The sequence below is a fragment of the Physeter macrocephalus genome, chromosome 20 (assembly GCF_002837175.3).
Source record: "Physeter macrocephalus isolate SW-GA chromosome 20, ASM283717v5, whole genome shotgun sequence".
In the NCBI taxonomy this organism is placed as follows: domain Eukaryota; kingdom Metazoa; phylum Chordata; class Mammalia; order Artiodactyla; family Physeteridae; genus Physeter; species Physeter macrocephalus.
Window position 1 is genome coordinate 115124805 of NC_041233.1, and position 16129 is coordinate 115140933.

Consider the following 16129-nt stretch of genomic DNA (forward strand, 5'->3'; position numbering starts at 1 on the left):
CTGTCCTGCCACTAGGTTCTTCAGAACCTTTTTTTTTTTTTTTTTTTTTTTTTAGATTCCATATATATGTGTTAGCATACGGTATTTGTTTTTCTCTTCCTGACTTACTTCACTCTGTATGACAGTCTCTAGGTCCATCCACCTCACTACAAATAACTCAATTTCGTTTCTTTTTATGGCTGAGTAATATTCCATTGTATATATGTGCCACATCTTCTTTAACCATTCATCAGGCACTTAGGTTGCTTCCATGTCCTGGCTGTTGTAAACAGTGCTGCAGTGAACATTGTGGTACATGACTCTTTTTGAATTATGGTTTTCTCAGGGTGTATGCCCAGTAGTGGGATTGCTGGGTCATATGGTAGCTCTATTTTTAGTTTTTTAAGGAACCTCCATACTGTTCTCCATAGTGGCTGCATCAATTTACATTCCCACCAACAGTGCAAGAGGCTTCCCTTTTCTCCACACCCTCTCCAGCATTTATTGTTTGTAGATTTTTTGATGATGGCCATTCTGACTGATGTGAGGTGATACCTCATTGTAGTTTTGATTTGCATTTCTCTAATGATTAATGATGTTGAGCATCCTTTCATGTGTTTTTTGGCAATCTCCGATAAAACGTTATTATTTGTTTTTCCTCTGCTTCCACGGAGCCCTAAATCCTGCATGAGAGGGTTGCAGGGTTGTGCACTGCGCAGGGCACTTCCAGGCAGTGGAGCCAGAGTCCCCTTTTTGCAGGGGCTGGACCCCTTCACGGAGGCCATGTTGGGACAGCCCGCACCTGACTCAAAGGCCTCGCCCGCGCGCTGCATTGCTGCTTTTGCAAGACACACAAGAGTGCAGCTCTGCTTCTCCCTCCATTCTGCTCATTCCTGGGTGCGGAGGGGTGCTAAAGGCGTGGGTGGGGTGTTCTGGGGGGCTGACTCCCTGCTGCCTCGCCTCTGGAGGGACCCACGCAGCTGCTGCCACCCTTCTGGGCTGTTGGGTGGGACTGGTGACACAATTGTTGCTATTATAGGAAAAAATGTGGCTCATTTTTGCTTTAAAAATTCTTATCTGAGATAGCTTTGAAGTGTCAATGGCAAGCGGATAATTAGTAACGGCACACAGATAGGTGTTTTCTTCCATGACTTTTTGCTTCTGCATACAATCTTATGCAGAAATTTCACACTCTCAATGAAACAACCTAATCAACTGCACTCTTCCTGGCGAAAGGTCACTCCCCAATGGTAAAAGAGACCCCTTTTCTCTATGATTTCACTAGTGTTTTAGAATGATGGACTCTTCAAGCTAGAATGAGCTTTAGAGATGATCTAACGTCTTTATGTTGTAAGAGAGGAAACTGTGATCCGGAGAAGTTAAGTGCCTTGCTAAGATATACGAGTGGTGTTATAATGATACTGTCCCAATTATAAGAAAAAGCCCATCATTAACTGAATTCACCATAGTCTACTGGCAGAGTATAAATGAATCTAAAATCAAACATGCCTTCTTAATAGAGAAATCCCTTAGGTATCACTGAAAATTAGCCCACTGAATATTCATATTTTACTTATTAAATTAATTCAAGCTCTTTTTTTTTTTTTTTTTTTGTGGTACGTGGGCCTCTCACTGCTATGGCCTCTCCCGCTGCGGAGCACAGGTTCCAGACGTGCAGGCCCAGCGGCCATGGCTCACGGGCCCAGCCGCTCCGCGGCACGTGGGATCCTCCCGGACCGGGGCACGAACCCGCGTCCCCCGCATCGGCAGGCGGACTCTCAACCACTGCGCCAACAGGGAAGCCCTAATTCAAGATCTTTACACTTCTTTTGGGTCTGTAATTTGATATTACTGATCCTAAACACTTAGATAATACAATAAACATTGTCCCCCAAAAGAGTCTTACAAGAAATTTTCACAGCCGCAACTACAAATACCCACAACACAGGCTATAACTATTTTATAAGATTATTATCCTTATTGACACTGAGCGAATATTAGAACTTGTTACAAGCTGGTGGAAAAAATGGTTGGTGCTTAACAGGTATTTTTGAACTTTTCTGTAAGACTGAAATAAATTGCACCATTCCTTATTAGAGGCATCTTACTTAATAGGAAATATATGCTGTAATTACGTAGATATTCTCATATAACATTGGGAAATAATAAAAATACATTGGTCAAGGATGGAAGCTCCAAAGTTCATTTTATGAAAATTATTCTGCATAAAAATGTGAATGTATTTTTAACATATTACTCTTAATTTTCAACAGTCTTGTGCTTTAATAGATATACATGCATTTTCTGTGTTGCATTAGCTCTAGACCATAAGTTTAGCTCGTTACCGTTAAATATCATATCAATAACGATTTAAAATCTAAATTAGTATAATAGAGTAATTCTTACCTTATGTCAATATTAAACAGAAATTGCATAATATAGTTCCCACCCAAATTTACCGTAAAATACATGAAACATGTATTTAAGGAAGAGAGACATGCGCTGTTATAAGCTGCAGATGGATTTTTCTGTTATTTTAAATACTGTAGGGGAAGCCCAAAGCCATTTGGGAAACATAGATCATAAATCAATCAACAGTTTGCTGCCTCTAGAAGCAAGATGAGTTGTGCTGTACATGATTTGAGAATCTGAACCTGAATTTTCACATGGAATCGTTATTTTGAAAATACTGTTAAGATTTAAAATAGCGGGGCTTCCCTGGTGGCGCAGTGGTTGCGCGTCCGCCTGCCGATGCGGGGGAACCGGGTTCGCGCCCCGGTCCGGGGGAACGGGGGTCGCGCCCCGGTCCGGGGGGATCCCACGTGCCGGCGCCCCGGTCCGGGGGAACGGGGTTCGCGCCCCGGTCCGGGAGGATCCCACGTGCCGCGGAGCGGCTGGGCCCGTGAGCCGTGGCCGCTGCGCCTGCGCATCCGGAGCCTGTGCCCCGCAACGGGAGAGGCCGCAGCGGAGGGAGGCCCGCATACCACAAAAAAAAAAAAAAAGATTTAAAATAGCCACCAGAGCAGAGAATGTTACTGTGTTAAAAAAATAACCCTCCAGTTCTTAGCAGATGAACACAAACACCTGTGTGCTCCTGAGATAAACCCACATTTAACTCCTGAGCAAAGACAGGTAACGTACCCACGCACTCACGCATCTGCCACACGTGGTGATTTTGAAATCCCCGTAGAGATCCTTGATGGCCCCAGTCGTGAAGAAACCTTCCACCATCAGCAGAATGCCGTACACAAAGAATGCAGCTGCAACGCCATAGATCACATACTTGAAGATGTCAATCCTGGGAAGAAAAGATGAAGTGGTTTAGTTCAATAACTCTTCATGGCTGATCTGCAGCAATTGACGCCCACGCGCTCAGGGTTCCTTTGGAAGGAAAGCTATGGAGTTTTTATGTTCATAATGGGGGTTGGATTTTAAAACATTTTTGCTTTATATGCCTAATGTGTGTACACTTTGTTCTGCCACTTCTAGTATCTGCTGACAAGGGTTTTTCATGCTTGTAAGTTTCTTCCTCTTCCCCTGTACCATCCCCCATTCCCTTAATAAGAAATGTTCAAAAGGTACATGAATGAAACTGTAAAACATCCCTGAAAGACACATTGATTTTTTTTGTAGTGACATGCTTTTACTTCTTTCTTATTTTCATTTGTATATCTTCTACAGGTATTTACTTTGTGGTTTTTACCATGGGGCTTACATGAAACATAGTTAACCATCTATTTTAAACTGATAAATTCAATCATATACGTGTACTTGAAACGTTTGTTTCTCTCCCACACACACTTTGTTATTGATGTCACGAATCACATCATGCTATATTATGAACCCATTAACATATTTTATAGATTTTTCTTATACTTTTGTCTTTTAACTTCTATGCGAGAACTTAAAGTGATTTACACGCCACTATTACAGTATTAACAGTATTCTGTATTTGTGTATATATTTACCTTTACCAGTGAGCGTTATACTTTCACAGATTTTTGTGTTGCTATTTAAAATCCTTTCATTTCAACTTGAAGGACTCCCTTTGGCATTTCTTGTAAGGCAAGTCTAGTGGTAATAAATTCCCTCCGCTTATGTTTATCTGGGAAATTCTTCATTTCACCTTCATATTTGAAGGATAGTTTTGGCAGATATAGTATTTATTCTTGGTTGGCAATTTCTTTCTTTCAGCAATTTGAATATATCATCCTACTCCCTTTGCCCTGCAAGGTTTCTGCCAAAAAATCCGTTGAGAGTTTTATGGAGTTTCTCTTGTAGGGGACAAGTTCTCTTGCTGCTTTCAAAATTCTTTCACATTTGACAATTTGATTATCATATGCCTTGGTGTGGATTTGTTTCAATTTATATGAGTTAAGAGTCTACAGAGGTTCTTAAATCTAGATGTTCATTTCCTTACCCAGATTTGGGACGTTTTCTGTTGTTATTACTTTAAATAAGTTTTTTGCCCTTTCTCTCTTCTTCTGTGAGACTCCCATAATGTATACATTAAGACCGTTTGGCTTGCTTCACTCGTTTCCATTCTTTTTTCTTTTTGTTCCTCTGACTGGATAATTTCAAATGACCTGTCTTGGAACTTGCTGATTTTTTTCTTCTGCTTTATCAACTTGATTTTGAACCCCTTTAGTGAATTTTTCAGTTCATTTATTCAGTCTCCCAATTTTTCTTTTCTTTTTTTTTTTTTGTGGTACGCGGGCCTCTCACTGCTGTGGCCTCTCCCGGCTCCGGACGCGCAGGCTCAGCGGCCACGGCTCACGGGCCCAGCCGCTCCGCGGCATGTGGGATCCTCCCGGACCGGGGCACGAACCCGCGTCCCCTGCATCGGCAGGCGGACTCTCAACCACTGCGCCACCAGGGAAGCCCCAATCTCCCAATTTTAAAAACTATTTTGTATCTTTTTGTTGATATTCTCATTTTGTTCATGCATTGTTTTCTTGAGTTCATAGAGCATCGTTATGACAATTTTTAAAATTCTTTGTCGGGTAATTCATACAGTTCTATTTCCTTACAATCGGGTTCTGGAGATTAATTTTGTTCCTTTGTTCTGGTCGTGTTTCCCTGTTTCTTCATGTGTCTTATAACTTAGTATTGGGGTCCCGCATTTGCAAAAGCAGCTACCTCTGCCAGTGCTTAAGGAACTGGCTTTGTACAGAAGAAGACCCTCACTAATCGACCTGCCTAGACATCATGCGGGCCTCTAAAAACTTTGGGGGGCAATGGGACTTCTAAAGGCCTGTGAGTGCAATTTTCTCAACTAGAGAGGCTTCCTGGTATCTTTTTCAGGATCTCATAATCTTGCTTCTTTTGTGCTTGCAACACTACAAGTTCTGGTTCTACAGCAGCAAGCTGCCCTCATCTCTCTTGTTCTCAGTGGCCAACCAGCATCCGAAGTATGCCAGGTCCCCATCAGTGCCCTGAGCTAGACACCTGCTCTGTCCGCGCTCTGAGTGAGGCAAAACAGAAACCAGTTCCTTGGGCAGCCCTCAGAAAAGCCAGAACGTTGGATGAATGCTCCACTCTTCTCTCTCCCCCCCAAAGGAGAAGTCACGATCCAGGGCATTCTCACCTGGCCCTGGCTTGGGGTTAGGGACTGAGGCAGGTAAAGTGAAATTGGCCGCCTTACCCAATTCAACGTGACTGTTCTTGGCTTTGTGTTTGTCTGGGGTACTGCAACTTCTTAATAAAAGGAATAAAAGTATTTCGGTCTGTATATCACTGATAAATTGGTGTTTTTCTGTGGGAACAAGCATTGGGACGTCCTACCACCGCCTTGCTGACATTGCGCCTTCCAAATTCATGTTTAATTCAATTCAAGTTCATGTGTACATCATCTGGTTATTGACACTAGAAGTATAACTGCAAATTATTGATGACAATTACATAGCAATCACAAACCCTTTGCTTTTATCTTTCTTAAATTCAGCTCAAACACTGTGTAAGAATACCTGGTAGTAAGTACTGGCTTTAGTAAAAAGGTGTAACTGTTGATTAATTTCCTATGGTCTCTCTAAGCGATTACCACAAACTTGGTGGCTTGACACACATTTATTTCCTTACAGTTCTGGAGGTCAGAAGTTTGAAATCACTTTCACTGGGCTGAAATCGAGGGGTAGGCAGAGCCTCACTTCTTCCAGAGACTCTAGGGCAGAGCGTCCTTATACTTCTCAGCTTCTAGAGCTGCAGCTGCATCCCTTGCCTAGTGAAGCCAGTAAATAGCTCCTTGTTTCTGTAGTTACAATGCCTTCTTCTCTGGACAAATATTTCTCTACTGCCTTCTTATAAGGATTACTTGTGTTTGGATTTAGGGCTCAGCTGGATAATCCAGGAGGATCACCGCACTTCAAGATCCTTAATCACAACTTCAAAATCTCTTGCATATAAAGTAAATCTCAGATTCCAGGGACTAGGTTCTGGATATCTTTGGGGGTCATGATTTCAGCTGGCCACAAGCTATACTTTCTTGAAGCTGAATGTTAATTTCTTGACATTCAAAAACTCTTACATAAAGTTTTTCTTCCAACAATCTGAGGATGGACATTTTCTAATGTTACATTCCAAAATGGATTTCAAAATTAAATCATCATAATATTTAAATTATAATATATTTGTCATTATCTTATTGGCTTGAATCCCTCTGTTTTATCACAAAAAGTACTCTTTCTTGTAAACATGCAATATACACTGATTATGTGTCCACTGTTGGATCAGATAGAGAACCATAAGAAGTCTTACCTTCACTGTACTATTTTTGCTTTGCAAAGTAAGAATCCATATTATTTTACTTCTAAAGGAAAAAATGAAGGCACTTAACCTCCTTTCTAAATGCAAACTTTCAAATTTGACAATGTTTCTGTAAACCACTGTTTTACTGATTTTAAAAGCAATCTATATTCATTGTAGAAAAAAAATGAAAATAAAACCGGAAAAACAGACTATTCACTGTTTATTCTCCCAATTTTTTTATATGAATTACAATTAACTACATGATACTATTACACAGTTTTATCAAGATATTTTTTAAAGATTATGGCACAGTCTATTATCTGAAGGTTTGACATGTTTTACCACTTCTCTACTTTTGTTCAGTGGTAGGAAGAACAATGCCGCTCCCAAAGATGTCTGCGTGTAATCTCCAGAACCTATGAATATGCTATCTTGTTGAATGGGACTTGGCAAATGTGATTAAATTAATGATTTTGATATTCAGAGATTATCCTGTGTTACATAATCACAGGGTCCTAATAATTAGTGAAAGAGAGGTGTAGGGAAGTCAGGGTCAGATTCAGAGAGAAGTCTGAAGATGGTCCACTGCTGGCTTTGAAGAAGGAAGCGGGCATGAGGCAGGGAATGCAGGTGGCTCCGGAAGCTGCAACAAGTCCAAATAGTGCAGCCCTGCCAACACCCTGATCTGACCCCATTTCAATAAGCCCAGTGAGACCCATTTCAGACCTCTGACCTCCAGAACTGTAAAAAATTAATAATTGTGTTTTTCTAATGCACGAAGTTTGTTGTAATTTGTTACAGCAGTAATAGGAAGCTAGGCATCACTATTACAAACATCATTTAAGATAAATCTTTGGGCAGTGTATGTTGTTTCCCTGGCACAAATTCCTAGAAATTTTTAAGGCATGTATTGTGAAAATGGTGTCCAGAAAGTTTGTGCCAAAATAAAGATGCACTGATAATAAGTAAGAGGGCTTATTCTCTGTTTCCCAATACTGAGTATTACCATTCAATTTTTCTCATAAATTAATCGTTAAAAAGCAATGGTATTATCATTTTAATTAATTTTCTTGGTTTAGCAGTGTGGATGAACATATGTTTACAAGCTATTAATCATCTGTATTCTTTAAGAAATATGTTTTTATATTTGCCAACTTTTTTACTAGAATATGTATCTTTTTGTTGAATTTATTCTGGTTATTAAAATTAGGAAATCTTGTTATATAAGTGGTAAATATATTGCTCAGTTTTTGCACACCTTTTAATTTTTTATAATACTTTAATGAGTAAAATTTAATTTATATTATGTCAAATCTATATATTTTTCCCTTGTGATTTCTTATATTGCTTATATACTTCTTGCCCCGTAAGTAAAATCTTAAATCTGTATTTTCTTCTAGCTTTCACAAATTAGTTTACTCTTAAATTTTAACTTTAAATCCACCTGAAAAAATTTTGGTAAAAACTAGAGTAGGAACATACTTTTATATGTACTTATAAGTACATATAAGTACTTTACAAGTACTTATATGCATGTCTGTGCCAATGCCATGTAATATTAATTACTGTAGCCCCTCAACTCTCTCTACTTCATTAACCTAATGCATCCTAGAAATCAGCTCAAGTACTAACTACCACTACCTGATTCATATCTGCTGAGTCTAATGTGGATGGCACTTTGCTGACATATCTCTCCTATGTCAGTAAGAGAGGAAAAATAATTTGTCTTGTTTTACTCTGTATCCCTAAAGATTAGCACAGTGATTGGCACACAGTATAACCCTGTATTTTTGCTGAGTAAATGAATTCATTAAAAAACAAACCAGACAAAAGATAGACCTGAAAAAAAATCTGAATATTTGAAAACAAGAACATTGTAGAAATGTTCTGTATTCTGAGACAAAACCTCTTTCCCTATGAATTGAAATCCCTTCACCCAAATCTCTCTCTTTGAACCACAAAGAACAAAGCAAATTTCCTTTTCCTTGATAGCCCTTCAAATATTCTTAGAATGAAATCATCATGTTCTTATTTGTAAATATTTTTTCTAGAGTTGCCGTATTCCTAGGTTTTAGAAAAGAGAACAGAAATTAGACCTTTGAATTCGGATCCAGTCTGACACTACAGGTCCTCACCTACTCTAGTCAAAGAGTAAGTCAGTAAGAGTGTTATGGTAAGTAGGGTGTGTCCAGGGACAAACAGACTTTAGGAAGCATGACACTGGGCACAGTCTTACCTTCACTGTACTATTTTTGCTTTGCAAAGTAAGAATCCATATTATTTTACTTCTAAAGGAAAAAATGAAGGCACTTAACCTCCTTTCTAAATGCAAACTTTCAAATTTGACAATGTTTCTGTAAACCACTGTTTTACTGATTTTAAAAGCAATCTATATTCATTGTAGAAAAAAAATGAAAATAAAACCGGAAAAACAGACTATTCACTGTTTATTCTCCCAATTTTTTTATATGAATTACAATTAACTACATGATACTATTACACAGTTTTATCAAGATATTTTTTAAAGATTATGGCACAGTCTATTATCTGAAGGTTTGACATGTTTTACCACTTCTCTACTTTTGTTCAGTGGTAGGAAGAACAATGCCGCTCCCAAAGATGTCTGCGTGTAATCTCCAGAACCTATGAATATGCTATCTTGTTGAATGGGACTTGGCAAATGTGATTAAATTAATGATTTTGATATTCAGAGATTATCCTGTGTTACATAATCACAGGGTCCTAATAATTAGTGAAAGAGAGGTGTAGGGAAGTCAGGGTCAGATTCAGAGAGAAGTCTGAAGATGGTCCACTGCTGGCTTTGAAGAAGGAAGCGGGCATGAGGCAGGGAATGCAGGTGGCTCCGGAAGCTGCAACAAGTCCAAATACGGATTCTCCCCTGGAGCCTCCAGATGGAGCGCAGTCCTGCCAACACCCTGATCTGACCCCATTTCAATAAGCCCAGTGAGACCCATTTCAGACCTCTGACCTCCAGAACTGTAAAAAATTAATAAATGTGTTTTTCTAATGCACGAAGTTTGTTGTAATTTGTTACAGCAGTAAGAGGAAGCTAGGCATCACTATTACAAACATCATTTAAGATAAATCTTTGGGCAGTGTAGGTTGTTTCCCTGGCACAAATTCCTAGAAATTTTTAAGGCATGTATTGTGAAAATGGTGTCCAGAAAGTTTGTGCCAAAATAAAGATGCACTGATAATAAGTAAGAGGGCTTATTCTCTGTTTCCCAATACTGAGTATTACCATTCAATTTTTCTCATAAATTAACAGTTAAAAAGCAATGGTATTATCATTTTAATTAATTTTCTTGGTTTAGCAGTGTGGATGAACATATGTTTACAAGCTATTAATCATCTGTATTCTTTAAGAAATATGTTTTTATATTTGCCAACTTTTTTACTAGAATATGTATCTTTTTGTTGAATTTATTCTGGTTATTAAAATTAGGAAATCTTGTTATATAAGTGGTAAATATATTGCTCAGTTTTTGCACACCTTTTAATTTTTTATAATACTTTAATGAGTAAAATTTAATTTATATTATGTCAAATCTATATATTTTTCCCTTGTGATTTCTTATATTGCTTATATACTTCTTGCCCCGTAAGTAAAATCTTAAATCTGTATTTTCTTCTAGCTTTCACAAATTAGTTTACTCTTAAATTTTAACTTTAAATCCACCTGAAAAAATTTTGGTAAAAACTAGAGTAGGAACATACTTTTATATGTACTTATAAGTACATATAAGTACTTTACAAGTACTTATATGCATGTCTGTGCCAATGCCATGTAATATTAATTACTGTAGCCCCTCAACTCTCTCTACTTCATTAACCTAATGCATCCTAGAAATCAGCTCAAGTACTAACTACCACTACCTGATTCATATCTGCTGAGTCTAATGTGGATGGCACTTTGCTGACATATCTCTCCTATGTCAGTAAGAGAGGAAAAATAATTTGTCTTGTTTTACTCTGTATCCCTAAAGATTAGCACAGTGATTGGCACACAGTATAACCCTGTATTTTTGCTGAGTAAATGAATTCATTAAAAAACAAACCAGACAAAAGATAGACCTGAAAAAAAATCTGAATATTTGAAAACAAGAACATTGTAGAAATGTTCTGTATTCTGAGACAAAACCTCTTTCCCTATGAATTGAAATCCCTTCACCCAAATCTCTCTCTTTGAACCACAAAGAACAAAGCAAATTTCCTTTTCCTTGATAGCCCTTCAAATATTCTTAGAATGAAATCATCATGTTCTTATTTGTAAATATTTTTTCTAGAGTTGCCGTATTCCTAGGTTTTAGAAAAGAGAACAGAAATTAGACCTTTGAATTCGGATCCAGTCTGACACTACAGGTCCTCACCTACTCTAGTCAAAGAGTAAGTCAGTAAGAGTGTTATGGTAAGTAGGGTGTGTCCAGGGACAAACAGACTTTAGGAAGCATGACACTGGGCACTGAAATTGTGACACAGCTTCAGGGAAGACACCGTCGTCGAGATCATCACCATTATCATCCCATCACATTAACCAACAGTCCTACAGCGCTTATGATGTGCCAGCCCTGCTCTCATTGTTTTAAAATGGCAACTCATTTAATCTTATAACACTTTTAAGAAGTAGGCAGCGTTAATGAGTCCCTTTTACTGATGAGGGACTAAGGCAGACAGGTTCCTTAACTTGCCCACGGTAAGATGGGTAGAAAGGGCCAGAGACCACAGGAAACAAACCAGGGCGTGTGGCCTCAGAACCAGTGCTCTTACGCACCACACTACGATGTCTATCTAAATCCTCCATGGTTATGTATTTGGGTTTGTTGCTGTTGTTTCATATTAGTGGGTTTTAAAAAAAACATTCATTTGAGGACTACTAGCCTGGCTGAAATATTGCCTAAGGAGATGCTTACTGTTTATTGTATCAGTAGTTAGAAATTCAGTATGTTTTTTTAACCTACATTCTAGCTAGAACTGAGATTACTTTTTTTTTTTTTTTTTTTTTTTTTTTTGCGGTACGCGGGCCTCTCACCGTTGTGGCCTCACCCGTTGCGGAGCACAGGCTCCGGACGCGCAGGTTCAGCGGCCACGGCTCACGGGCCCAGCCGCTCCGCGGCACGTGGGATCTTCCCGGACCGGGGCACGAACCCGTGTCCCCTGCATCGGCAGGCGGACTCTCAACCGCTGCGCCACCAGGGAAGCCCTCCACTCCAATTTTGATAACGGTTTTCCATTTCATTAACTTCCAGGGTATAAACATGAACTACAAGTAGCCTTAGAGATTTACATGCACCTGAAGATAGTTGAGAGCAAAACCAATGTGTCTACGATATTTTAACTGAGCTTACTGCCTGCTTTTGTTTCAGGCAAACAGGGAATAGTTGTTCTGTGTGCATTAACTGTCAAAGAATTCACTATCTAGTAAACTCAGTTTTTGATGCACTGACCTCTGATCACAGTCATAAAACTTTGAAATAAAATAAATTTACGCTGAAAATCAATCCTCCCCAGATCCTGGATTCTCACTATATTTGGTCGAAACCAAAATCCAATCCCTGTCTAATAAATTATAGGTTTTTTTGGTGTGTGAATAAGGCTGTCCCTTGCTCTGTCCTCAGGAGAGTTATTCAAGAAGCCAAGTCACTTAGAAAAATTCGTGGTTTGGATTGTTTGATATCTAATTTCCTGAACAGTTTCCGTATTTCATTGTTCCATATGAATCTGCTTTGTGGAAGTAAAATACCTATCCTACATCTTGGTCACTTATCAAGCGAAATCTAGGGACACAATAACGTCACCCTGGCAAGGGGCTCTCAGAGGAGAAAGTGAACCACAAATCAGAACGCAGATCTCCTCATCACATTGCACGAAGCAGCAGAGCATTGAGCCGTGTGCATTTAGGGGGCCCATGGCTATACCAAGCTAACAGAGGTGTAGTTGAGTGTAGGAACATCCCCTAACGGGGGCAGCAGGTTAAGTTACACACTCACTGTCCCAACAATTTGGAGCCAACAATGACCACGGACTTGAGAGACTACACTAACAGATTAGGGGATAAAACGCTCTGGGAAACCAAGGAGATGAGGGGGGAACAGAGTGATACTTGAAAACATACCAGCAGGTCACAAAATATTTGCGAAATTCACTCTTTTCACTCTGTTTGGAGATCCCTACATCTCAAATGGAATATGACAAAATGCTTTAGTGGGTGACATCAGCTGAAGATGCTACACTTCAGTTCACCTGCTATGGGGCAGGGCTCTTGGTGTTAGAATTCTGTCTAAAATACAGATCACAGGAGAACAGAGATGATTTGCAAACTTATTTATGAGAAGTAAGTTTTACACGCTGGAAAGATGATTAATGAAATGGAGGAGGCATATTCCAGTGTGTTTGCCCTTCCTATGTCCCCCTGCAGACTTGGATATTGACCACGTGGAGACAGGTGTGTGTGTATATTTAAGAGGAAGGATGCAGTGGAGAGATAGAGAGAGAAGCTGAGACAAAGAAGGGAGTCCTGAGGACCTTGGGTGGAAGACGGGGGCTTAGGCAACTTGCTTTATCTCTTCGTTCCCACACCCAGAGAACAGGTTTCTTTTCCTTTATAAAAGTATATGAGGTAGGAGCGCTTAATTTGGCTGAATCAAGCCTGAGAACTGTGGAGACAAGACACAGACCCTGTAAATGACTAAAGTTGGCCAACAAGTCTTCTCTTCAGACTCATTCTCTTACACATTCTTCTCCAAACTTACCTTAGCTTATTTTCAAGGAAGCTGTATTGCCTGCAATCGCGTCTCTCACTCACTTCTGCGTCCCAAGTCCTGCTTTGACTTCCCGTTGGCCCCTCACCGTATGGAGTCCGCTAACAGCCCCGTAAGGCAGCCCCCACAGAGTAAACGCTACCTTCCTCTCAACTGCTACGTGCCTGGAAGGTACCGCTTGGTACTCATCAGACTCGGTAGTTATCTGTACACACCTTCCCTCTGTGTTTTCACGAACCGTTTGCCGACAGGGAGTCTTAATTCATTTGGTAGCTCCACGGGGTCTAGGATAAGGAATTTTAGTTATTTGAAATATGAAAAGAGAGATAATTTGAGCACTTGCTTTCATTCCAATGAAAATGGTTTTCTTCCCATGCCAAAGATGCATTCCTGATTTCACATTTAACTCCCAATATAAGAGACCAAAGGTAAAAGTTCCAAATTAAGTATATGATCTCTGATTTCTCTGCTGAACTCCCACATGTACTACCCTTCAGAGCTGTAGTTGAGGTCTGTGATCTATTAAGGCTGGTTGTCTAAATGTTAAATAAACATCCTGACAATTGGTTTCTGATCGATTTATACAACCATCCCATGCCAGTTATTAGGCTTATGATTTCTTATAAACTTCTATAACTAAAGGTAGCAATTTGGATGTAGCCTAAATATAGAGAATCTGTAGATTTTAAGGACATCTGTGGTAGCTTAAAATAATGCACAGTGAAAACATACTTTGTCCAGTGTAGGCTGAGATAAAACTGAAAAGAAAATGTCAGTATTATCACACGAAAATATAGCCATGCAATCACTGTCTTCAGGCCCTCTGCAAACCAACCTGCAATAATCCAAAGCATTTTCAGATAGTTTAATTATATTCCAAATGATGACTATCTTTCATAAACTCTCAAGGATCAATTCATGCTACCTACCTGATTCAATGGAAACTGGTAAACTGTCTACTATGGGTTTAAAAAAATTTCATTTAATGAATAACGCTAAATTTTTGGAACTAATTTGTAAAATAAAGTTATATTGGGAAATATAAGTGATGTAATTCCCTCATCTCTTCTATTTTCCTGATTTTTCAAATTTGCTATTAATTCTTCATTTCCATTTATCAGTGACATTGATGAAATAAACTGATGCTTCCAAGTTAGGGACTATGTTTAAATAATTTAACTTCTTATCTGAGTGGCTAATCAACATCCACCCCCTCTTAATCACTGTGTGTGTGTGTGTGTGTGTGTGTGTGTGTGAGATACACTTGGTTTGCTATATTTCTTATTTTACAACCAATATCGCTCAAATTTTAAGTGCCAACATATTTTAGATAAACATAAATTATTTCAACTTTCTTTTTTCTAAAAATTTTGCTATCTCTATGTCCGTGGGGACGTGCCTTCCAGCCCCCAAGGAGGGAATTCTTGCTCTATTACTTGATAGAAACGTGCATCTCTTTTCACTTCTCATTTTCATTTTTCATGGAACTCAGCAACATTAATGAATAAAATAACAAATACAATTTATGAGCAATACTGTGTTCAAGACAATCTGACTTCAGCTGATGGATTATTTAAAAAATTTAGAAATATGATGTATCTTCTGATACTGGAGTTGGAGAATAGCTATCTTCCATCTAGAATGGTGTCCAGGGTGACCAAGGGTTGTCTTAGATTAGGGTCTTAATAAGCTTATAGTTTACCCTGTCAGAAGGAATTGCCCCGGGTGAATAAGAAGTGTGATTAACCTCTTTTCGCGGAAGTGGTAAGAGCAAAAAGCACCGTCATCCTAACCAGCCATACGACCGTTCCGGTTTGTAACTCTAGAAGCATCTTATGCCAGAAAGAAGTATGTATAAATTAAGAAGTGTTGAATTTATTGAGAATAACAAAATAAAGCAACGTGAAAAACATTATAATCACATAGTATCCAGAAGCATGAAATCGATTTAAGAAGTTGTACGGGCAATACACAATACAATAGAAAGTTTACTATCAGCTGAGCTTATAAAATAAAGTGAGTAAATAATTTATTCTCTTTTTGTGGGCAAGAAATCACTGAATAAATGACCCGAATTGGGAATTTATTTGGAAAAAAAATTCCTCTGTAATTCAATCTTAAAATTTTGCTCTCTGGAGACTCAGGCAATATGGGACTGAAACTTGAACACTAAACTCTTTTCTACTTCCAGACTATGTTTGAGTTACGTTTTTTAAAAAAATATTAACATCGCCGTAGTTTAGTGATCCCAGGAGTTTACGTTTATGGGTAAAATGTACATTTTAAGCAAAATTGGTGCTTGCAAAAAGGTGCTCAATATTTCTTATGTTTATCATTTTACAGAAGTCAATAAGACCCTTTCACAATGTTCACTTAGGTAGTCACATCATTTCTAGGAGGCAGGAAATAATGATGATATCACACCCATGGTTGAGTTAAAATTTTTTTTTTTTTTTTTTTTTTTTTTTGTTGCGGAGCACAGGCTCCGGACGCGCAGGCTCAGCGGCCATGGCTCACGGGCCCAGCCGCTCCGCGGCACGTGGGATCCTCCCGGACCGGGGCGCGAACCCGGTTCCCCTGCATCGGCAGGCGGACGCGCAACCGCTGCGCCACCAGGGAAGCCCAGA

The 16129-nt window shown here is 39.1% G+C and overlaps 1 protein-coding gene across 5 annotated transcripts in view; it reads right to left on the reverse strand.

Moving 5' to 3' along the window:
* GPM6A (glycoprotein M6A) overlaps positions 1-16129 on the reverse strand; it is a 262338-nt gene that overhangs the window by 22507 nt on the left and 223702 nt on the right. For 4 of the 5 annotated variants that reach the window (XM_028481689.2, XM_028481688.2, XM_028481690.1 and 1 more), the window contains one exon: positions 3121-3277. In XM_028481689.2, coding sequence (XP_028337490.1) covers positions 3121-3277 — 157 coding nt within the window. The remainder of the gene's footprint in view (positions 1-3120; positions 3278-16129) is intronic. The other variant, XM_007127582.3, reaches the window with a different exon arrangement.